Below are 25,734 nucleotides of genomic sequence, written 5' to 3'. Positions count from 1 at the left end.
CTAAGACAAAGGGTCTCTTAAAAATAAGGTAATAGTTGGCGATCAAAAACATTTGTAAGGAATTAAAGATTTGATAATGCAATAGGCATCTTGAAAGATTATAAAGAAATTCTCTCAGAAAGTAAGTGACATGAGATCAATATGGTAGTCTAATTAGCTAAACCATAGGGTTTCCAGGAGAGAACATGTAAGTTAAAAGGAACCAAAGGAATTTCCCTGAAGCAGGAAAAAATATTTAGATTTTTAAAAGAGCCTAACCAAGTGCTACGAGGGAACAATGAAAAGAAATAGAACTAAATACATCCTGGTAGGGCTTCCCTGTTGGCGCAGTGGTTAATAATGGACACAAAATGGACAAAATGTCTTCTAAAAAGCCCTTTCAGCAATTTAAAAATACCATCAGCAATGTTAAGAGTCCTTGGGTAGGGACTTCCCTGGTGGTGCAGTGGTTTAGAATCCGCCTGCCAATGCAGGGGACACGGGTTGCATCCCTGGCCTGGGAAGACCCCACATGCCGCGGAGCAACTAAGCCCGTGTGCCACAGCTACTGAAGCCTGCGTACCACAACGAAGAGGAGCTCCCGCTCGCTGCAACTAGAGAAAGCCTGAACACAGCAATGAAGACCCAACACAGCCAACCAACCCCCCCGCCAAAAAACCCACAAAAAAACAAAAAAATAAGTAAATTTATAAAATAAATACATCTTGGTAAAGTTTGTGAACTTCAAGGGTAAAGAGAAAATGAAGTTACCTACAAAGGAACAAGAACCAGTTTAACAACATGGTTATTTACAATATGTAACATAAGACAGTGGAGAAACGTCCACAAACTTCTTAAAGTAAGTATAACACCCTAAAAATTACCCAAAGATGTACTCTAACAAAATTAAAAAATGCATCGAAGAGAGGGAAAGCCAAGGGTTACTAAAAAGAAAACAAAGAGAATGCTGAAAAAGAAGTGAAGTTAAGGCAAGCTAACGGTCTTATTTTGTCCATTTTGGCAGAGGATAGAACAAGAAATTTTAAAAGTTTAGATGTCGATAAAAACAATATAAGGATAGCAATTACAAAAAAAGAGGAGTAAGAAAATTAAGATTCAGAATATGAAAAAAGCACCAAGAATTTAGAGCCTCAGGCTTTTGTCCTGCAGATAATTTACCTAACCAAGTGACCTTGGTTTTCAAGACTGTTTAGGGTACTTGGAATAGGACATAAAAGCACAGGGACATACCTTTGTTGAGTAGAAAATCCAGTAAAAAGGGGATTTCATTTATATTATGGATGGCAATCACACGTGATAGAGCCTGCTGGAGAGTTGCTGCTTTCCACCCCTTGACTGCGTCACTCTTGATAAAGGATGGGACTTAAGAGTCAACTCAACTTGAGAGCTGACTGTAGTCATTTTGGCACTGGAGAACACACTTCAATAATGGTTATGTCCATTTTCCATATGTTTATAGATTCCTGGGTGGTAGCTAATGGCCTCACTGTTTATTTCTGGTCAATGGGCTCAAAGTAATTATCCCATTCAGGATCATGCCCTATGGGGCCTTCCACATTGGGGATATATTACTGCTCATACTTTGCATATTACAATTGAAGTTTCGTGTCTCAACTCATGCTAAGGCCACCAGAGAAGAAGTTCATTTTAATGCCACAGCTGACTAACTTGCTCACACTTTTTAAATAAGCTCAGATATTACTACCTGTCCTTGGTTCAGTGGGTCCATGAGATGTCCAGTCACTGCAGTCCCCAGACCCTTAAATATGGGCTAAACACCATGGCATCCCCATGACACTGGCCTTAGCCCAAACTATGGCCTCTCATTGTGATCTCTGTGTCCTGTCCTGTCATTGGCATTATGGCCAATGGAAATCCATACCAAGGAATGAACACCCCTTCTCTGACTGGCAAATTCATTTTGTTAAGCCACTGCCTCAATATGCGGGTGCAAATTGCTATGCCCTCAACAAAGATTGATTGTTAAGACAGGCCTGATCTTGGTTTATCCTTCCTGCCATGCTACTGCTAACAGTAGTATTATTATAAGCCTCACAAAATGTTAGTTCCCTTTAGGCTTCCTGGTAACACTGACTCTGATGAGGGTACATATTTTACTGCTCATTCAGTCTGGACATGGGCTGTAAAAACAAGGCATCACTTGAGCTTCCAATCTGTCTTACTGTTAGCAGACAGCAGGCTAACAGAGAAACATAATGGCCTACTCAAGGATGCTCTCTTAAATTTACAAAATGGACAATGGTCTCCTAAATGGGTCTCTCTTTTGCCCACTTTATTCTGAACTCTTAACCTTTTAATTCATAGGGCATCCTAATGAAACGCAATGAGGACCTCTCCATTCCCTTTTCTGGCCACAAAAGGGGACATTCCCCATATATGAATCTATGATCCCGAAGAAAATCCCCCCTCACTTAAAGACCCCTTCCCTTTTTGATCCTGGTGCAATCTATAGACTGGCACTTACACAGAGAGTGGATAACAGACTGGGATTCACTGGAAATTGAGGGCCCTCACACTCCCAGACTATTCTGTATGCCACGAGAAAGGTCTCTGCCAAAGACCTTGCCCAATATATTGGGTTGGCAAAAAAGTTCGTTCAGTTTTTCTTCCGTTAAGATGGCTCTAGTAGCGTAGCTGTCTTTAACTTAATTCGAAACAATTTTGTTAGACTGTATTGTGACAGCTGTCCTATCAGCATGCATTAAAAAAAAAACCTTATCAAAATTGGTGAATTTTTGTGTAGCCATTTTAATATTGAAGATGGGAGGAAAAAAAGCAATGTTTTCGGCATATTATGCTTTATTATTTCAAGAAAGGTAAAAACGCAACTGAAATGCAAAAAAAGATTTGTGCAGTTTATGGAGAAGGTGCCGTGACTGATTGAACGTGTCAAAAGTGGTTTGCAAAGTTTCATGCTGGAGATTTCTCGCTGGAGAATGCTCCATGGTCGGGTAGACCAGTTGAAGTTGATAGAGATCAAATCGAGACATTAATTGAGAACAATCAATGTTATACCACACGGGAGATAGCCAACACACTCAAAATATCCAAATCAAGCACTGACATTCACTTGCACCAGCTTGGTTATGTGAATCGCTTTGATGCTTGGGTTCCACATAAGTTAAGCAAAAAAACAATTCTTGACTGTATTTCTGCATGCGATTCTCTACTTAAACTAACAAAAATGTTCTGTTTTTAAACAAATTGTGACGGGCGATGAAAGTAGACATTTTACAATAACGTGGAACGGAAGAGATCGTGGGGTAAGCGAAATGAACCACCACCAACCACACCAAAGACCGGTCTTCATCCAAAGAAGGTGATGTTGTGTATATCGTGGGGTTGGAAGGGAGTCTTCTATTATGAGCTCCTTCAGGAAAACCAAACGATTGATTCCAACAAGTACTGCTCTCAATTACACCAACTGAAAGCAGCACTCGACGAAAAGCATCCGGAATTAGTCAACAGAAAATGCATAATCTTCCATCAGGATAATGCAAGACTGCATGTTTCTTTGATGATCAGGCAAAAATTGTTACAGCTTGGCTGGTTCTGATTCATCTGCCGTATTCACCAGATACTGCACCTTCGGATTTATTTTGGTCTTTACAAAATTCTGTTAATGGAAAAATTTCAGTTCTCTGGAAGACCGTAAAAGGCACCTGGAACAGTTCTTTGCTCAAAAAGATAAAATGTTTTGGGAAGATGGAATTATGAAGTTGCCTGAAAAATGGCAGAAGGTAGTAGAACAAAAGGGTGAATACATTGTTCAATAAAGTTCTTGGTGAAAATGAAAAATGTGTCTTTTATTTTTACTTAAAAACTGAAGTAACTTTTTGGCTAACCCAATAGTTTTAAAGGTTCACTAACTGGAGATCCCTCTTTGCAGGAAATGGAGGTCTTGGTGCCTGGCTGGCCCCACGTCTACAACTTTATGGTTCTTCCAAAGAGGAAAGGAAGATCTTAAATTAGTTCCCAGTACCAACACTCTTAAATAGGATGCTAGCTCTGAATCCATGCTATTACGGAGATACTGACTGAGAAACCACTACATAATCTGGATAACAATGCCCGTGGCCACTATAATATATAGGCACCTCTAGCATGCCAAGGCCCAGAGACCACAGGGTTGAAAATATTATGCAACATTCTAGCATAATATTATGCCAGACTCTGGTTGGCCTGGCAATGCCTCATTTGGCTGGCCTGGGTCTGGGATTCTACCACTCCAGCTCAATGCCAAACTCCTTGGGCCCTTTCTTGTCTATGCTGTGACTTCACTTGTTTGGGGTATTCAATCAGTCCACAGTTTTCCTGTAAGAAATTACATTATAACTCCTGGGGACAAAGGAATACTGATATTCAGTCACTTCTCTAAGTACTTCTCCAATGTATAAAACTTTCCATCGAAGTTTTGGGGCTAGGCCAGGACTCCCATCAACCCAGCATCCTAGATAATGATTTCAGCATAATTGATAGTCCCAGACTCGATGCTGACACCCTCAAATGTTAACTGGTCCCATATCTGCTGCTATACTCATCACAACTCCATGGCCCCATGAGCTGATTTCCCCTCATCGGACAGTCTCATACTTCACTCTCTATTATTCCCCTATCACGACCCCACATTTCCTTCTTCCTCAACTTGATGGACAACATTTTTTGTAATAGTAACAGAGAATGTCACTTGAGCACTAAACCTCCAGCAATGTTACCAGGTGCCCCAGGAGACGCAACCACTTATACAAATAACTCTTGCTGCTCTGGAGGTCTTCAATATTCATACTGACTACCTGTCACCCTCTCCAGTTAAGGAGTCCACAATAACCATGTTGGTACTAGTGTCAGCTAGGCTAGGAACAGAGCATATGCAGACTTGAACAGATTAAAATGTGGCAAGGCTAAGACAGGAGGTGAGAGAGAAGAAAAGGCAGTTGAGGAAGTTAAAGGGGACACAACTGGGTATAAAAGTGGGGTAGAAGAGCCAGAGGTAGGATATGAAAGGAGTCAGAATCTTTATTTGGTGGGTTTTAGCATGGAATTGTTGCAGCAGGACACCACAACCTCACCAGGTGCTTCCTCATTGACTTCCCCTTCATGCCCTCCCCCTAGGCTGCAACATCAACTGGCTACAAAAGGGAGCACTGAGACATCTTTTTACCTATTATATTGGGCCTCATCACCAGCTTTGGTGTAATAGACACAAGGTGTTTAGGTCTTTTTAATTCTGTAACAGATTCATCTCATAGAGGCTACCCAGATAATGGCATAACTCCTGGCCGACCACATAAACCAAACAACTCAGGTCTTAGAAGCCCTTAATGAGGGACAAAGCAATCTATTTGCTATGACAATTGATAATACATTACATTAAACTACCTACTGGTATTTCGAAGTGGAGCTTGTGTCTTGAAGGGGACCTCCTGTTGCATGTGGGTTAATAATATAGGAAAGATATCCAGAATAGTTCAACAAATAAAATAACAAACCAAAACAGCCAATTATATTACTAAAATACTCCAAGAGATTCTCAACCCCCCATTAATTTCTTTTCCTGGCCATCTCCTTCTGCCTGGGGTGAAAGGCTCTACACTATTATTTGTGGAGCTAAAATAACTGCCGGACTAATTACTTTGGGCTGGCTTTGCAAATCTGGTCCCTTTCAAATACAAGTTTATTTACAGGGAACCTGGGAGGTTGTTATGCTAATTCAAACGCCAGGGATCAATCAAGACTTTAAAGAAGGAATTTTGACCTACACTGACGTTTGCTTTTATGCTCTAAGTCTCATTTACTGCTTCCTTCATCATCTTGAGAGGGCTCACCTGCTCCCCACCCCAACCCACAAGCACATGTATCCTCTTGCTGCCTTTTAAACTTCCCCTTTATAAATAAAGGCCTGTGCACTTGCTTCTCTCTGTTCTGGGGCTTTCTCCCAAAGAGAGCCATCCTTCCCTGTCCCTTGACCTGGGACTTCTCCAACTGTGTTAACAAATCCTTTTTTGATCATACCAAAGGACTACTGTCAGGAGTTTTTCCACCTGAAACTAACCTTGGGAGGGAGCCTCTCCATGTCAAAATGGAGTTGCTGTAACACAAGGGAACACTTCCTCAACCTGATCAAGAGGAACAAAACAGTCAACACAAAATCTTCTGCTAGCCTCAAACTTTTTTTTTTGGCTAACCTCAAACTTAATGGTGAAATACTGACTGAATGCTTTCCCCTCTGAGTTCAGGAACAAAAAAATAAAATAAAATAAAATAAAAAGCATTTAGCAGAGTCACAGGATACAAAGTTAATAAACAAAAAAACCCCTAAATTGCTTTGGCAAGGTAGTTAAGCATCTGAGTCTGTAGTAGCCAAAACTTCCCCCTCTAGACACCCCAAAGTATTAAAATATGTGTGCTACTGGTACAAGGAGGCCTTCTCTATTTCTACACCTCCCACTAAATTCCTTTGCAGTTTTAAGGAGAATTCTAGAAGCATATATATCTCGTGTATTGTCCTGAATATGTATGGCACTCAATAAATGCCAGTTAATAAATATGAGGTTTTAACAACAGCAATACTCAAAGTAGTGGTGATGTCAAAATGCAAGGACATTTTCTATAAGTAAATACAAAGTACCCACAGGTTCCAAAACAATTTTCTACAGTAAGAAACAATTTTCTATACTATAGCTTACAGGTCTGACATTTAATTCTGAGAATGGAAACCATTCTGATTGGGCTTTTTAGACCAAGGTTAGGGAATAACCATTGAATAAAGACATGTTTCCTATCACACCTGCAATGTAAGTGTAGCACAAAAATCCAAGTGTACAATAATACTACTGATTACAAATGATTCACAATACACTGCAAAAAAGAGTTCTGTAGTGTAGTAGTTATCACATTTGCCTGACACAATACACTGCAAATGGATATTTATTTGAAACTGGACTCTGACCTTTCTCTATTTCATCACCAACTAGAAAGATACATAATCACACAGTGGACAAATGTGGATAGTAAAATTCTACAAGGATATAAAACACACAGAGAACACTGCTAGGTTATTCCAGCTTGGTATGAACAAATTCAACTCCACTTACCTAGGAGAAAAAGTGATGGGCCATAATATTCTGCATTGCTGATGATGTGTTTCAGAGAGGTAGGCAGAGAACCATCCATCACTAAGAGAAAAGCAAACATCAAGAAGAATATGATGAGACCAGTAGTAGTTTGATGGGTGGGGATGATGGATCAATATATTACATATACCACACGGTGGCAAAGTCTATGTTGATTCCAATTTAATGGCCTCCACTTGTCTCCTCCTAATATTCTATTATTTATTCCTTGTCCATGCAATAACCTTTTAACAGTAGGTCAAAGAATAAAAGAATACAGACACTGAGAGACAGAGTGGGGTAGCAGGCTGGAAGTGAACACAGATTCAAAAGCTGGAAAAGGGAAAAAAATAGATGAATCATTATTAAATAGTTGAACGAACAATCCTTAGGTCTAGGAAAAGTGACACTAAAGGACTAAAAGCTATTCAAAATGGCATGGCCTTTTCCTAAAAAGTATGAGAAGGACCAATTTTTGAGAGAGTCAAACACCCCTCCAGAAAGTATCTAGAATCAAATACCATGTCGTATGCCATCTGAGAAAGCAGGGTCTTGAATGGCCTTCTTGAGGAAATTCAACATGGATTTCAGAAGTGCGGCTCGTTGTGGAATACACTGGACTCCTGGCAAGGGAGAAAGAGGATTATACTGGTTCACCATTATGTACAATGAGCAGGTACATAAAACAAATTTTTAGGAGATCCACATGCACTATAGCAACACTAGCAGACACGCGAAGTGAAATCTCTGGATGTTGGGAAGAACATTTACCTAAGCTTTAAAACTGGAAAAAATAAATCACCAAGGACTACACAAAACCTATATTAAAATTAAAAGTCTAAAGTAAAAAAGAAAAATTACAAAGTAAAAAGATTAACTCTGATCCTCAGTTACTATTTTGAATATTATCTGCCCTCAAACATGGATGTTTTGATAAAATAATCAAAGTATGAATAGTTGGAAAATTATAAAATGCTATGAAATAAATGTTAATACGAGAAAATGAATACCAGAATGGCAAAGTAACAGTCACAGTCGTAAGAAGCAAACCTCCAAATGTACTGCTTAAGCTCCCCCAAAGCACCTTGTTTCACTAGTTTAGTAATTCAATCACTGTTATCGGCTGTGTCTCTCTATGTCTACATACCAGGACGAGGGCCAGGGCCAGAGGAGATGCTAGTGCTGCTGGAACTTGATGCCCTTAATTCAACATCCAGCCGGTGCTCCATAGGGATGGATGAGCCGGGACTACTTTCCATAGTCACATCTGCAACTAAAGTAAAAGTTATGATAAAGAAATTAGAATAAAAGGCACCACCAAAGAGAAGGTTATTTGAGAACAATTTTTTTCCGTAAGGTGAGATGAATGATATCAAAATGGAGAAGGATTAGAAAATTGAAACCCAAAATGAAAATACAGTTGACCTTTGAACAACACAAACGTTGGGGCCCCAACCCTCCATATAGTCAAAAATCTGCATATAACTTTATAGTCAGCCCTACATATCCGAGGTTCCACATCTGCGGATTCAACCAACTGTGGATTTTTCTTCTAATCTTTTTTATACATACACAAACATACATACATGTGCCTACTTATACACAGGAAACACAAACTCATGTTTTCTAACCTGCTTTTCAGTGAATATACAATTTTCTCTACGAGTATATCATAATCACCAAGATTAGTTTTTAAAAATGTAGATTTCCTGGTCTTACTTACTAAATCAAGCATTGCACTAAATCTTTATTTTAGCAAGCACTTTAATTTATTCTTATGCTTACTAAAGTTTGACAACCACTGATTTATAGTGAACAGTGAGTCTTTAAATTGTCTTCTACACCACCACATTTAGGAGATGTCACATTTTAATCAGCACTCAGGACCACATGACCACACCCATTACCTCAAATGCCAAGTCACCCACTGTAGACTAGAGATAGAAATTGGGTAAAGGGTCTTCTAGGGGCAGCAATGCACATAGTTAATTGTGTTCGGGAAAAAAAGGAATGAAAACTTAGGTATATTTAGTGTAAAGAATGAAAGCATTATAAAAATTCTAATACCTTTATTATTAGCATGATAACAGATATATGTAATGACATCCTGGGTCAAGATAAGATTAAATTCTAAGAAAGCTGTTTTGTGGAAGTTTTTTATTTTTGGTACTATTAAGAGCTACGAACTGGGGGAAGTTTTAAAAATGGACTTACCTGATGCACCCCAAGATTAAGAATACCTTGTCTTCTATCTTTCAGATTTTATGATTTAAAACTTGTTCCCTACCCAACAACTTTTTCACCTCTCCCTTTCCTTCTCAAAATGGCCAGGTAGTTTCACAGGGTCCCATTTTAGTGTCTACATTCTCCTTATCTTTCCCTAACACATATTTAAACACTTATGATATACATATCAGGCACTACTGGAGATTACAGCAGTGAACAAAACAGTAACCTGATCTCACGGAGCTCACACTTTATTGGGAAAAAGAAGATAATGAACCAATACTTATAGTAACTGTTAATTACCATCCATATCAGTTTCCATTTCTTCTCCTTCTTGTGTAGTACTGGGTCTCTGGATCTTTGGCTTGATCACAAAAGGACATTCTTTTCGGCACAAATCCACTTCATGCTACGATCAAGGGGAAAACAGTAAGATAATCCTACATAAATAACGGAGATTAAAAATATTTATAACAAAAGAATATCACAGGCAGATTACAGAACTGGTTTCTAAAAACAATAGAGGGATAAAATGGCTCTTTAGGGTTATAAGGATAGTTCCTAGGCTCAGCTCTCACTACATACAAGTATATGCAAAGTGCTCCGAAGTGCTCCTTGTATACCTCAAGTCTATAAATGAAGATAGAAAGTCCACTATGGGATTGAAAAGCTGCCATGTCCAGATTGGTGATGAGGTCAACCACTCTGACAGCTCTGGTGACAAATGTTATCTGGTCCTGTTCATCACCAAGAAACTTTATGACCTATTAGGGAGAGAAAAAGGTAAAACCAATCAAATGAAAAGACACAAAGCTGTAAATAATGTGCTCTTCTGGAAACATGCAGTCTAGGGTTTCAGAGAGGCAACATGGTATAGAAGGAAAAAAATATATGTTTGATTTTTGGTGCTTGCCAAATGATAGCTCTATCACTTCTGAGACTCAACCTCCTGAGGTGATAGGGACATAAATTACCTTTCAGGATTAAATAAAATATTCAGGGAGAAAAGAGCTGGTGCCCAGTGCCCAGCACATGGCAAAGCCTATCATGCCTAAGGTCACGATAAGATGTGGCAATATCTTAATCAGTACCCAGGGCCTCCTATCACATCATGCTGGACTATGAGCAATTCTTAATAATGGAAATAGCTGCTCTTAAAAGTTGTTAATGAGATAACTAGAAGGCCAAACCTGAGAAATTAAGTATAACATTTTCTGGGTTAAGCTTTCTTATGCTAACTGTTCTCACTGCAAACCATTCACAACTCTGTACCCTCTTAGTTGATTTCCCCACAAATGTATTTTTTAAAATAAGTAGAGCACCTTCAATAAGGCTTCCATCATTCCACAGGAGACCAAGGCTTCGCCACCAGCATCGTAGCTGGCCAGATGATATAAAAAAGAGAAGAGAGCAGTGGCAAACTGGTGAGGGTATGGATCCATGGAAGGATCTACAAGGGAAGTGGAGAGAGGGAGAGAAAGAACAAGCTCAGAATTTGATGTTAAGTTGGCAGGATGCTAAACAAAGGCAGACAAAGCAAAGGGTAGGGTTCCTCTTGGTGGCTAGGACAATAACCACCAAAACTTTACCAATCATGGCCTGGATACAGTTCCGCACAAGTACAGGCAAAAATCCATGGTAGGAGGCAGTTCCAGTACAGTCAATAATACTGCTGAGCTTGGGAGTTCTCTCCAGGTGGACAATTGATGTTAATGTTCGTAAAGAAGCAGCTTTAATCTCCTTTGAAAACAGAAAGTAAACATGGGATGTGTTAAATAAGAAGTAGATGACTGAACCAAGTTGCTAATACCCACTCTAAAATTTAAGTTATTCTACTGGTAATTGCTTGGAATAGATGGAGGTCTGTTGAGAATAACATTGAAAATCCTGCGTTTGTTAAATTTGCAGCGAAATATCCAAAGAGGAAAGGGCTAAGCTTCCCTCTTGGGGTTCATTTTAACCTCTGGGAAAAACCAAAAACCAGATAAATACATATGAGCCTGATATACACAGGAAAATATTAATAAATACTTACCATAAGCTGCTTATCTGTTATTTGAAGGACATCTACCAACTCTTCTATCAACCCATTATACAAGATACTGTTTGCGGACTCCTGCAAGGCGTTGGAATACACTGCAAAAGGAGAAATAAACACTTTAGGCAAGAAGGCAGTGGTCAAGCCACTGCCCAATGACAAACCTTTTGGCACCTACTGGTTCTGGGGAAGGACTCCCTTCCCACCAGCAATGGAGGGCAGAATCACTGAATTCTAGAGGACTGGATCAAACACAGTGATAAGCTCTAAATACCCACCAAACTGACAGATTCTCCGATTAATGATATTGTCTTGGGCAAAGATTTTCAGGAATCAAAAGAGAATGAAGAATTAATATTTTATAACATCACTACTTGATAACTCTATTACACCCTGGACTTCCATTTTAGTCTCTTCATGTGTTTCTGTTTTACACTAGAAACACTTATACAAACTGTAAAGAACAGGATTTATGGACTACTGCAGACTAAATCAGAAACTTGTATGACACTGTAGTAAAACTTGAGAGAATGCATGTAATCTACTTCCAATAAATCCCACACAAAGGTAATACTGAACAGTCTCCTGAAGTGCAAACTAATGGGATCTGAGCACATTCAGTTTTCAACAAACATTTCCTGGGTACCCACTAACATACCAGAAGTTATGCTAGGTATGAATACAAACAGAATAGTAGGAATTTCATTTCAAGGAACTCATAGTTTTAAAGAGTAGAAAAACAAGTAATTACATAATGAAGGATGGTAATATTAACAGGAGCTACCATTTTATACCTATGTGCCTGGCCTGTGCTAGGTACTTTACAGGTTTTCATTTAATCCTCAGATCAGCTTACAAAATACTTATTAAATGAGGAAGCTGAGGCCAAAAGGATAAACAGGTGCCTAATAAACTGCAGTCAGGGCGAAAGCCCAGGACTGATTTCAAAACCAGTGTGCTTTCCACTATACCACCCTACAGTTAAAAGTAAAATGCACAGTACTATTTAATGAATTTCAAAATTATACTCCCAAAGAAGAGGAAGATGAAATGGCAAGAGGAAAAATAGGGCCCAGAGGAAGACGACTATCTGAACACTCATTAAGAAAACCAAAACAAAAACCCCCCACCCAAATAAAGACTAAACCTATGTGATATATGTCAATCATATCCTCTTCTGATCCAACATTAAGGAGCCCAAGGATGATGAATACAGTGAACACTAGGAATGCTGGCAATTTTACAATTTAACTTGCCACCTAGGTAACTACAATAAGCCCCATAGCAACAAAGACAGATGAAGTTCAAAGGAAATCAAGTCTAAACTGCCTAACCAGGGCCTGTTAATTATAGGGTGTTATTCTCTTACCTAATATAGATATTGCATGCAGCCTGGCCTGAACAGCTTGCAATCGCTTCCTGTGATTAGAAAAGCCATGGGCCAGCCGTATGTGTGTAAATAACAGCATCTGTAGAGACATAAGACCTAAATTAGGAAACCAATGGAAAAGGTGACTATACTTTCTGAGGAAGGGCTAAATCTTACTCACTGGGCTACTTGACATTTGGCAAGAGTTCTGATTGTTATCAATCAAATCAAATATTTGATCACCATTACAATGAGCAGAAAAAAATAACACAACTAAACGTTTTCTTCTTTGGTATCCAAAGTGTTGAGCTACCACCACTTATTAGATATTCATGGTGAATAAGGCTGCTTCTGTTTTCCTCAAAGTCTCACCAGGACCTAGGAAGTCAGTTTAAGTACTGGCCTCATAAAAGATGAGGAAACTAAGGCCCACGGAGGCTAATTTGCCCACTATCTGACTCCATTCTTTCTGCTATGCTATATCCCAGCCCCAGCACATATCACTGATCTATATGGATAACAACCACACCCTTTAGATATTTTTAAGACATATCATACCTGCTTATCCTTAGGAATGCTGTACATTTTGGTAAGAGATTCCATGATTTCAGAAGGGCTTTCTGAAATCTACATTAGAAAAAAAACTGTTAGGAACAAAAAGTGAACCAAATGTTAAGAACTAACCCATAGTCAAAGATTCCTCTTACCTTGTCAAGTTGCTCTATGTGAATATAATGTAGTGTGTTACTAGATGTCTGAAATTAAAAAGATAGGAGAGTTGTTAGGAGTCACTGTATACCTTAGCTTCCCCCTGCCATAGGACTGCAAGAGCTATCTGAAAAACAAGATGTCACCCCCTAGGTTGAAGTCTCAACTGAATGCTCTCAAAAATCAAAATATTCTTTAGAATCCCCCCAAATGTTCATTTTATATATTTTCAGCAAAGCTTCTTTGAAACCAGTAGATTAAATATATAACGGACATAGCCAGATACATTTCATGTTCTTCCTTATCCCTTTTTAACCTGTATTGACTTAATACCTACAGCCTCTGTATTCACAGTAGAGTGAATCCATGTAAATGGTTTCTTTCTAAATATGCATTAGAGCTGTTCTCAAGGCACCAATAATCTAGAAAGATTATTTATTATTATTATATATTTTAAGTAGAAAGGAAAAAAGAAAGATCTTGTTCACTAGGCCACTTCTAAACCAAAGTGAATTTTGCTATCTCCTCAAAGAATATGCAATGTCCAGATAATTGAAGCAGGACCTTGTAAGCAATACATAGACTTCTTGCAGGCTGGCTTAAGTAGAGAAAGTTCAGCCGATCACTACCTAGACTATTATACTGAACAGTGGAATTCTCCACTGAGACTGAGAAAAATACACCAGTCCTAACAGTGCCACATAAACAGAGTCCTGTCTTTTGGCAGTTCCAACGTAAGTAAGATTCAAACCTATCAGAGCTGGGCAAACAATGAACACTTATTCCTGAGAAGCTGCTGGATATATTTAGCTTGGAAGGGCAGCAACGTAGCTCAACATCATTCCCTCTTTTTACTGAGGAGTCCTAGAAAAGTTGACCCCAGCTACGGATTACTGACTTTATTAGAACAAGTGTGAATGAGACTCACCCTTCTCTCGATTTTGACCTCGGCCCCAGGGTCTGCATAGAATTCAAAGTGTAGTGTAGTTGCACTGGGTGGGTATTTCTGTGTATAAAGCACATGAAAGAATGAGATACCATCTTCTCTTAAATCTTCCCTCGGACTTAGCCACTTGTCCAACTCAGTGTGACAGCAGAATGAGCAGTGTCGTCAGCAGCTACAGTGCCTTCACTCCTTGTTTTAGCAGAGCTCAGATGTCTTGTAACAACACAGAATCAGGAGGGTGGAGCCCAGAGCTCTAAAAGTTTTCATATTCCTTACTTGATAACTCAAGTTATCAGTTGTTCTTTCTTTCAAGAGATCAATTTTGACTGCAGCTATTCTCAAGAGGAAAAAGAGAGACAAGTCTGCCCCCAATAATTAATAAGAATCCAAGGATGAAGGACAAATACAAGGGTCTAGGTACCAGTTCAAGAATGGAAAAGAACACTCTTATGGAAATCTCAGTGAATATAATCACCTTTTGAAATATTTTATTCAAACTATGCCTCATGGGCCTACCTTCATAATTCTTTAAATACTCCTTTCCATACCATCCTACATCATTTCTCATGATATCCAACTGCTTTTCTGCACAGGTAGATACCAAGTCAATATAAACCAGACCCTGACAACAAATCCTATTTAACTCTAGAAAAGCAACATGAAAAACAAAGTAAGACTGCAAGAGCATGCCCATTAAAGCGTATCTTTGAAAGAAACCGGTAGCAGTGGTTGCCTCTGGCTATGGAGAATTATTGTATACCCCTTTATACTCTTAGAATTTTTTAACATGTATATGTATTGCTTCCTTTCAAAGCACACAAAGTTTTCAAAGTCCTATGACATGCCAAATATCAATAAATAAAAGAATGCATGATTTCTTAATATAGGCTGAGACCAAGATGGGTAACAGACATCACGCAAGCCTAGTAGAGTATATCATACTGTTTTGCTCAAGTGGCCAAGAACAAGCTTGATATACATAAGGAGTCTCAGAATTAATCAACTAAACTTTAAGGTGAAAAATAATTTTCTCAGAATTAGAATTCCAAACTGAATACCCTTTAAGATTTATATAGCTTTGATTATTAAAACAGACAACATTCACCTCTCATATTACCCAATATCCACTCATATAATGTACACTAAAGAAAGTATACCAGCTAAGGTGGGAAAGTAATTTGTTCTATTTGTAGTTTTCTGTGACCAGAAAAAGAACCATTCTCCTAGGGGTAAAAAGGCTTGTTAAGATGAATATACTAAATTTCACTGCAGCCATTTGTCCTATACATGACAAATTGATAAAAGAAGCAGTACATCTGTTGGAAAATACAGCTGCTTCTTGGCATGGAATTGTATCATAATAATCCAGTTGTGCTTTGTGGTTCTACAGCAACGTATCAAAGCAGAGGGGAGGATGGCCTGAGTTCATAGTCTAAACATGGGTTAAAGGTATGAGCAGGACAGGCATGAGGGGTAAACATGGAAAACACACAGAACACTACAAGTTCTCAATAACCAAAATGGCAGAACTGTTCTCCAAGCAGCCATTCTTAAATCATGCCAGACTGCCCAGAGTTCTGATAGTTCCAGTGAAAAAGTACAAGGAAGTGTACTTTCTGGGATTTTTCATCACTTTCAAACTGACTCACCAAACGCAGTTTCTTACTCAAGAGATGGGTATGATCATATACTTTGTTTCTGAGATTCTTCATTTACCACCAGTACATTGAGAGCCCAAGCATTTCTAGAAAAGCTATGCTATATCTCAATTGATCTCAGGTTCCTCAAAAGTCCTGATGTGAAGTGGCAACTTTAAATACCATATATTCATTGTAAAGTAAGGCTCAAAAAGAGATCACGCACAGCTCTGTCAAAAGACACCCATATCCCAAAGAGTCACTTACCATCATATGCAAGTCTCTGCAACATTCTGCAAGTCCAAAGCCATTCTCCTTTCCACCCCAGCTCTTGGAAAAAGAGAAAAGACAGTGTTAAAACAGTGCCTAAGGTAGCTTTGTGTATAAAATATTTATGAGTATGTGGCTGCCTGGAACACAGTGTTGAGAAGACATCCAATGTTAAAGTCAAACAAAAAGAGGGAGCAAAGAGAAGCAAGAACTTCAGTAAGACTCAAGGCAAGATGGTCTGCCTAAAGGTGATTTCTCCAATGAGATCAATTTCATTATTCTGTGAGGATGCTACTGAGAACATGAACAGCTCCTGCAAGCAAATGTATTTTATATGCCTGCAGTCAGGCTTGCTGAAAGGTCAGTCTTGATCCATTGGGTCTTCAGTACTGTACTGTGCTTTCCATGCTCAGCCTGCTCACCTCTCACATAGGGTGGAATTACATGCTCTCCAGTTTCTTACTTTTTGACATGAGCCAAAGTGCAAAGTAGAAGATTCTGCATTGCTTACTACTACTGTACTCTGCCACCACAAAGTCTAAAAAACTCATCAACAAGTACTAGCCCTTAAGGTAATAGGGGAGAATGGCTCAACTGTACACTATTATTGACTTCCAAATCCAAAACCTCAGCCATACAATCTTGCTTAAAAACTAGCCTGCATTTTCAACAGCGTTTGAGATATCCATCATTTTTGCCTAATTCTGAACTCTCCCAGGCGTGGGGTGGGCACTTGTTGAAAACATTCAAGAGTAAGTGCATTAGTCCCCTGGGAGAGGCATACAACTGGGGTAAATAACAGACAAACTGAAAAGCTTGGGAAGAAAGGCTGGGCCGTGCAATGCTTTAGGGAATAAGGGCTTTGAAAAGCCCTTTCCACACACTCCTGGGAATCTAGAAGGCCACATGTATGCCCAAGGTTGGGCACATTCTCAGAAAAGACCTGAGAAAGCACTAAGTTCCCACATCTCTGGCTGACATCAGGCTCTATGCAAGCCAGAAGTGAAGGCTAAGTCAGAGTTGTAAACTTCCTGGCTGAGTACTGAAGACAGTGAGTATTCACGTTGAAGATACCAACATACACACAGACCCCACCGGCAAAGACGGAGATATTTCGGTTCCAGGAGTTTAAAGCAAATCACTAGCTGACCACTAAGCTAATAGAATAGAGACCTCAATGACCACACAAAACAAAGAATTACAAAGTCAGTTCAGAAAAGTCTAAACAAACAACGACAAATCATAACAACAAACCCTGGGGAGGGGTGAGAATCTGATTTCCAGAGTTGCCACATATAACATCCAAAATGCCCATTATAGCAACATAAGGAGTGATGCCAGCAAGATGGCCAAATAAGATGTCTCTCACTGCACCCCCCACCCCTGCAATAATTTGGCATCCATTCATGGAGAAAAGTGCCTTTATGGGAGCGGTGGAAACCAGCCTCATATGCAAAGGGACCTGGGAGGAGGCATACAGACCTCAGTCCCAGCTGTGGACCCTGCAGTGGCCTGTGAACCAGCTGTAGCCACTCTCAGCAGCTGTTTGAGAGCCCGAGGAGAACACTGTCTTAAACAATCATCCATGGATGATAAAGGTTAAAGGACAAAATTTTTAAAAATAAGAGCTAAAATAATGTTAATGAATACACAATATAAAAAGAGGTAAACTGTGACATCAAAAACATAAAATGGAACGGGAATAAAAGAGTAAAGTTTTTCAGATGCAAAGTTAAGTTGTTATCAGTGTTAAAATAAAATGATTATATCTTTTTCTAAAAAATAAATTTATTTATTTATTTTTGGCTGCATTGGGTCTTTGCTGCTGCGCTCGGGCTTTCTCTAGTTGCAGTGAGTGGGGGCTACTCTTCGTTGCGGTGCGTGGGCTTCTCACTGTGGTGGCTTCTCTTGTTGAGGAGCATGGGCTCTAGGCACGTGGGCTTCAGTAGTTGTGGCACGTGGGCTCAGTAGTTGTGGCTTGCAGGCTCTAGAGTGCAGGCTCAGTAGTTGTGGCACACGGGCTTAGTTGCTCTGCGGCATGTGGGATCTTCCTGGACCAGGGGTCGAACCCGTGTCCCCTGCATTGGCAGGTGGATTCTTAACTACTGCACTACCAGGGGAAGTCCCAAAACTATTATATCTATGTTTTATGTAAGGTTCATGGTAACCACAAAGCAAAAACCTAGATTAGATACACAAAAGATGAACAGTAGGGGATGAAAGCATACTACTATGAAAAACATCATTCACAAAGAAAGGCAGCAAGAGGAGAAAGGGACAAGGGAAGTACAAAACAACAAAAGACGAACAGTAGGGGATGAAAGCATACTACTATGAAAAACCATCATTCACAAAGAAAGGCAGCAAGAGAAGAAAGGGACAAGGGAAATACAAAACAACAAAAAAAGAACTAGTAAGATGGCATTACTAAGTCCCTGCCTATCAATAATTACTCCAAATGTAGATGGACTGATTTTCTAATCAAAAGGCATAGAGTAGCTGGATGGAAAAAAAAACAAGACCCAACTATATGCTACCTACAAGACTCACCTCGGCTTTAAGGACACACATAGGCTCAAAGTAAAGGGATGGAAAAAGATATTTTACACAAGTGGAAACCAAAAGAGCAGGGATAGCTACTTATATCAGAAAAAACAGGCTTTAACTCATAACCTGTAATGGGAGACAATTAAGGTCATTATAGAATGATCAAGGGGTCAATTCAAAGAGGATATAACAATTGTAAATTATATGGACATAATGTTGGAGCATCTAAATGTATTAAGCAAATACTAATAGATATGAAGGGAGAAACAGAGAATACAATAATAGTAGGAGATGTCAACATCTCACTTTCAACAATGGCTAGATTGTACTGAGAGAAAAATCAAGAAGGAAACATTGGATTTGAACTATACTTTAGACCAATGGACCTAGCAGGCATATGTATAACATTTTATTTAACAGCAGAATACACACTCTTCTCAAACCCACATGGAACATTGCCTACATAGATTATATGATAGGTCACAAGACAAGTCTTAGCAAATTTAAGACAGAAATCATACCAAGTATCTTTCTGGACCCCAATAGTATGAAACTGGAAATCAGTAACAGGAAGAAAACTGGAAAAATTCACAAAGATGTGGAAATTAAACAATACACTACTGAACAACCAATGGGTCAAAAGAAATCAAAAGGCAAATTAAAAACATCTTGAGACAAATGAAAATGAAAACAAAACACATGAAAACGAATGAGATGCACTAAAAGCAGTTCTAAGAGGGAAGTTTATAGGAATAAATGCCTACATTAAGAAACAAGATCTCAAATAAACCTAATTTTATACCTCAACTTGAAACTTGAAAAAGAAGAATAAACTAAGCCTAAAGTTAGCAGAAGAAAGGAAATAACAAAGATCAGAACAGAAATGAATGAGACTAGAAAAAACACAGAAAAGATGAAAATAAGAGCTCTTTTAAAAAAAAAACTACTCAACAAAATAGACAAAACTTTAGCTACACTGAGAAAAAAAGGCTGAAGACTCAAATAAATAAAATGAGAAACAAAAGAAGAGACATTATAACTGATACCACAGATACAAAGGATCATCAAGAGACTACTATGAACAAACTGTCAACAAATTGGATAACCTAGAAGAATTGGATAAATTCCTAGAAATATATAATCTAACAAAACAAAATCATGGAGAAATAGAAAATATGAATATACCAATAATGAGTAAGCAGACTGAATCAGTAATCAAAAAATACCCCAAAAAGAAAATTCCAGGACCAAATGGTTTCCTTGGTGAATTTCTCCAAACATTTAAAGAATAACCAATCCTTCTCAAACTTTTACCAAAAAATTGAAGAGGAAGGAACACTTCCAAACTCATTGCTTGAAAAGTTACCATTGTTTGGCCAAAATTACCCTGATAACAAAGCCAGATAAGGACACTACAAGAACAGAAAACTACAGGCCAGTATCCCTGATGAACAAACTTGCAAAAGTCCTCAGCAAATTACCAGCAAACCAAGTTCAACAGCATATTAAAAGGAACATACACCACGATTTAAGTGGGATTTATCCCTGGGATGCAAAGATGTTTCAACACATGCAAATCAGTAAGTGTGATACCACATTAAGAGAATGAAAGACAAAAATCACATGATCATCTCAAATGCTGCAGAAAAGGCAATGACAAAATTCAACATCCTTTCATAATAAAAACTCAAAAATGGGGTATAGAAGGAACATACCTCAACATGATAAAGGCCACATATGACAAGCCCACAGCTAACAGCATACTCAAGGATGAAAGGGTGAGCCCTTTCCCTCTAAGATCAGGAACAAGACAAGGGTGCCCACTCTAACCATTCCTATTCAACACAGTATTGGAAATACTAGCCAGAGCCAATTAGGCAAGAAAAAGAAATAAAAGGCATACAATTCAGAAAGGAAGAAGTAAAACTATTTCCATTTGCAAATGATATGATCTTATATATAGAAAACCCTCAAGGCTCCACCAAAAAACTGTTAGAATTAAATTCAGTAAAGTTGCAGGATACAAAATCAACATACAGAAATCAGTCACATCTCCATACACTATCTGAAAAAGAAATAAAACATTCCCATTTACAATAGCATAAAAAACAGTATAATACTTAGAAATAAATTTTACCAAGGAGGTAAAAATCTGTACACTGAAAACTATAAAACACTGATGAAAGGCATTAAAGAAGACACAAACATCCTATGTTCATGGATTGGAAGAATTAATACTGTCAAAATGTCCACAGTACCAAAAGCAATCTACAGATTTTAATTACTATCAAAATTTCAATGACATTTTCCCCAGAAATAGGAAAAACAATCCTTAAATTTATATGGAACCAAGAAGACCCCAAATAACTAAAGCAATCCTGAGAAAGAACAAAGCTACAGGTATCATACTTCCTGATTTCAAACATCATTACAAAGCTATAGTAATCAAAACAGTATGGTATTAGCATATTAAAAACACACACAGACCAACAGAACATAATCAAGAGCCCAGAAGTAAATCTTCACATAGTCAACTAATATTTGAAAGGGAGACAATAATTAATGGGGAAAATATACTCTCTTCAATAAATGGTGCTGGGAAAACTGGATAACCAGTTTTCTGGATAACACACAGAAAAATGAAATTTGACCCCCTATCTTATACCATTCAAAAAATTAACCTAAATTTGGGGCTTCCCTGGTGGAGCAGTGGTTGAGAGTCCGCCTGCCGATGCAGGGGACACGGGTTCGTGCCCTGGTCCGGGAAGATCCCACATGCCGCGGAGAGGCTGGGCCCGTGAGCCATGGCCGCTGAGCCTGCACGTCTGGAGCCTGTGCTCCTCAACAGGAGAGGCCACAGCAGTGAGAGGACCGTGTACCGCAAAAAAAAAAAAAATTAACCTAAATTAAAGACTTCAACGTAAGACCTGAAACCATAAAGCTCCTAAAAGAAAACACAGGGTAAAAGCACCCCAACATTGGTCTTGGTGACAATTCTTTGGACATGACACCAAAAGCAACAAAGGCAAACTGCATCAAACTAAAACACTTCTGCACAGCAAAAGAAACAATCAACAAAATGAAAAGACGACCTGCAAAATAGGAGAAAATATCTGCAAACCATTATATCTTATAAGAAATTACTATCCAAAATATAAAGAACTCATGTTGATATAACTGAATAACAATAACAAAAGCCAACCATCTGATTTTAAAATGGGCAGAGGAACTGAATAGACATTTTTCCAAAGACAATATACAAATGGCCAACAGTTACATGAAATGGTTCTCAGTATCACTAGACATCAGGGAAATGCGAATCATAGCCACAATGATATATCACTTCACACCTGATAGAATGGCCATTTTCAAGAAGACAAGAGATAACAAGTATTGGTGAGTATTTGGAGAAAAGGGGACCCTTGTGCGCTGTTGGTGGGAATATAAATTGGTATAGCCACTACAGAAGACAAACAGTATGGAGGTGCCTCAAAAAAGGAACTATTATATGATCCAGCAATCCCAGTTCTGGCTATCTATCCAAAAGAAAGGAAATCAGGACAAAGAGATATCTGCACTCCCATATTTACTATAAAGTTATTCACACTAGCCAAGGTATGGAAACAACTTAAGTGTCTGTCTATGGATGAAAGGATAAAGAAGATGTGCTGTACATACACATACACACACACAAAATGAAATATTGTTCAGCCACAAGAAAGAAGGAAATCTCCCCTTATGTGACAACATGCATGGACCTTGAGGGCATTCTAATAAGTGAATAAATCAGACAGAGAAAGACAATTACTGTATGGTATCATTTATACATGGAATCTAAAAAAGCTCAACACATAGAAATAGAGGTTAGAATGGTGGTTGCCAGGGACCGGGGATTGGGGGAAATGTGGAGATGTTGGTCAAATCACACAAACTTCTACTGTGGTAATCACTTTGCAATATATTAAGTGTATCAAATCATCATGTTGTATACCTTTAAGTTACACAATGCTTTAATTCAATTATATCCCCATAAAACCAGAAAAAATTAATTAATAGAAACCATTCCTGAGCAAGTCCAGACACTGGATTTAGTAGGCAAAGATTTTAAATCATCTATTTTAAATATGCTTAAAGAGCTAAATGAAATCATATAAAAAGAACTAAAGGAAACCATGAGAATGATGTCTCATCAAACAAAGAATGTCAATAAAAAGTCAGAGGTTATAAAAAAGGAAGCAAATAGAAATTCTGGAGCTGAAAAAGCACAATAACAGAAATGAAAATTTCACTAGAGTGGTTCAACAGCAGATGTAAGCAGGGAGAAAAATGAATCAATGAACTTAATTAAATATATATAACATTAGGTGGTAATATGTGCTACAGAAAAAAATGAAAAGTGTAATAGGGAGTACGGTAGGTGTTCTAATTTTAAAACAGGATGGTAGGGAAGACTTCACTGAGATGGTGGCTCTTAAGACTTAGAGAAGATAAGGGAGCAAGCCATAGAGACAACTGGGGATGTAGCTGTGCAGAGGCCCTGCAGCAAGAGTGTGCCTGCCACTGTCCAGGAAAGCAAGGGTGCCAGTTATCTGGAATGGACTGAGCCTAGGGGAAAGAAATGTGAGGTGAGGTCAAAGTTTGATTTTATATACATTACAATTGATATCCAGCAGAGATTCTGAGAAGGCAGTAAATATACAAGTTTGAGGTTCAAGGAAAACATACAATTTTTGGAGTCAATGGTCCTTAAAACCATGAAATTGGATCAGATCACCTAGGCAAAATGTATTGATAGCTGGATAAGACACAGAGCCTGGGGTGGAGCCCTGGGCCACTCTAACACTCAGAGGCAGCAGAAGAGGAGGCACCAGTCAAGCAGACATAGAAGGGCAACAATGGAGGACTAGGAGGGTGGTTTAGAAGCTAAGACTTTAAAAATGGTATTTTCAAAGGCTATTTAATGCTGTGGGAAAATACTCACCATAGGTTACATGGGGGGGGGGGGAGCAGCATATGAAACACAATGTTAGTTATTTTTTCTACATGGTGGTGGTTGAGGATTATTATTATTTTCTTCTTTATACTTTTTTGTATTTTCTTAATTTTCAACACTGAACATGCATCACTTTTATAAAAATTCTGACAAATTTATTTGAAAATAAATATTGGAAGGTGGGAAAAAAAAAAGAATCAATGAACCTGAAGACAGGTCAACTGAGATTACCCAGTCTGAAGAGCAGATAGAGGAAAAAAAAAGTAAACAGAGGTTAAGAGATCTGTGGGACTACACCAAGTATACCAACATATACATAATGGGAGTCCAAGGGGAAGAGACAGAAAAAGGGGCAAAGAGATTATTTAAAGAAATAATGGCCAAAACATCAAATTTGACAAAAGACATGAATCTATAAATCCAAGAAGCTCAATGAAATTCAACAAGATAAAACAACACAGATCCACAGAAAGACACATTATAATCAAATCGTCAAAGGCCAAGATAGCGAGAATAATCTTGAAAGCAGAAGGAGAAATGTGACTTGTTATGTACAAGGGATCCTCACAGCTGATTTTTCATCAGAAACGATGGAGGCCAGAATGCAGTGGGAAGACATATTCAAAGTGCTAAAAGAAAATAACTGCCAATCAGATTCTATATCTGGCACAGTTATCTTTCATAAATGTAGGAGAAATTAACACTTTCTCAGATAAAAGCTGAAAGAACTTGTTGCTAGTAGACCTGCCTATAAGAAACGCTAAACGGGAGTCCTTCAGGCTGAAATGAAAGGACACGCCACAGTAACCTGACTCCATATGAAGAAATTCAGAACACCAGTAAGTTAATTTCATAGGTAAATATAAAAGGCATTATTAATGTATTTTTGGTTTGTAACTCCTTTTTTTCTGAGTGTTTTAAAAGACAACTACATAAAAAAGTAAATTCTACATCTATGTTGAATGGGCACACAATATATAAAGATGTAATTTGTGGCAACAACATACAGTGGGAGGAAAGTGCTATATAGGAGGAAAGTTTTTGTCTACTCTTAAAACTAAGTTGGTATTAATTTGAACTAACTTTTCATTAATGAAGATGTCAGTTGTAATACACAGGGAAAACATTAATAACTAGACAAAAAACAAGAAAACTAAGACTTGAACATTAAATCAACTAGACCTAACAGATACATACATATATATAGAACAATCCACCCCACAACAGAATATACATTCTTCTCAAGTACATACAAAACAGTCTCCCATATAGACCATATGTTAGGCCACAAAACAAACTTTAAGAAACTTCTAAAAAAGAATAAAATCATACAAAGTATCATATCCAACAACAGAAAGAAATTAGAAATCCGTAACAGAAGGAAATCTGGAAAATTCACGAACACATGGAAATTAAACAATATACTGTTAACAACCAATGGGTAAAAGAAGAAATCAAAAGGGAAATTAGAAAATTTCTTAAGATGAATGAAAATGAAAACACTTCATATCAAAACTCATGGGATACATTTATGGGATAAAGCAGTGCTTAAAGGAAAATTTACAGCTGTTAATTGCCTACATTTAAAAAAGAAAGATCTCAAATCAGTAACCTAACAGTCTACTTTAGGGAACTAGAAAAACAGCAGCAAACTAAACCCAAAGCAAACATAAAGAAGGAAACAGTAAAACTGGAGCAGAGATAAATGAAACAAAATAGAAAAACAGAATCAGCTAAACCAAATTTGTTTCTTTGAAGATATCAACAAAAATAGACAAACCTTTAGCTACACTGACCAAAAAAAAAGTATGTTCTTGCTCTCTCAAGCTTGTTCTTTTAAAATATACATATAGGAGGAACCAGTGAA

General features: G+C 38.2%; 1 protein-coding gene across 25 annotated transcripts in view; it reads right to left on the bottom strand.

Annotated features, from left to right (window-relative positions):
• HUWE1 (HECT, UBA and WWE domain containing E3 ubiquitin protein ligase 1) overlaps window positions 1-25,734 on the bottom strand; it is a 143,571-nt gene that overhangs the window by 80,133 nt on the left and 37,704 nt on the right. For 18 of the 25 annotated variants that reach the window (XM_089904493.1, XM_089904495.1, XM_089904512.1 and 15 more), the window contains 13 exons: window positions 16,325-16,387; window positions 14,403-14,480; window positions 13,474-13,521; window positions 13,325-13,393; window positions 12,767-12,866; window positions 11,395-11,516; window positions 10,949-11,099; window positions 10,682-10,809; window positions 9,983-10,123; window positions 9,663-9,768; window positions 8,281-8,406; window positions 7,655-7,756; window positions 7,116-7,196 (listed from right to left, as the gene is read on the bottom strand). In XM_089904493.1, coding sequence (XP_089760619.1) covers window positions 7,116-7,196; window positions 7,655-7,756; window positions 8,281-8,406; window positions 9,663-9,768; window positions 9,983-10,123; window positions 10,682-10,809; window positions 10,949-11,099; window positions 11,395-11,516; window positions 12,767-12,866; window positions 13,325-13,393; window positions 13,474-13,521; window positions 14,403-14,480; window positions 16,325-16,387 — 1,315 coding nt within the window. The remainder of the gene's footprint in view (window positions 1-7,115; window positions 7,197-7,654; window positions 7,757-8,280; window positions 8,407-9,662; window positions 9,769-9,982; window positions 10,124-10,681; window positions 10,810-10,948; window positions 11,100-11,394; window positions 11,517-12,766; window positions 12,867-13,324; window positions 13,394-13,473; window positions 13,522-14,402; window positions 14,481-16,324; window positions 16,388-25,734) is intronic. The other 7 variants (XM_089904499.1, XM_089904503.1, XM_089904517.1 and 4 more) reach the window with 2 other exon arrangements.

This window comes from Delphinapterus leucas, chromosome X (genome assembly GCF_059928025.1).
Source record: "Delphinapterus leucas isolate spDelLeu-1000000601 "Yukka" chromosome X, BTC_Dleu_Yukka2, whole genome shotgun sequence".
NCBI lineage: Eukaryota > Metazoa > Chordata > Mammalia > Artiodactyla > Monodontidae > Delphinapterus > Delphinapterus leucas.
The sequence above is the reverse complement of the archived record's forward strand: the minus strand, read 5'-3'. Positions and strand labels throughout refer to the sequence as shown.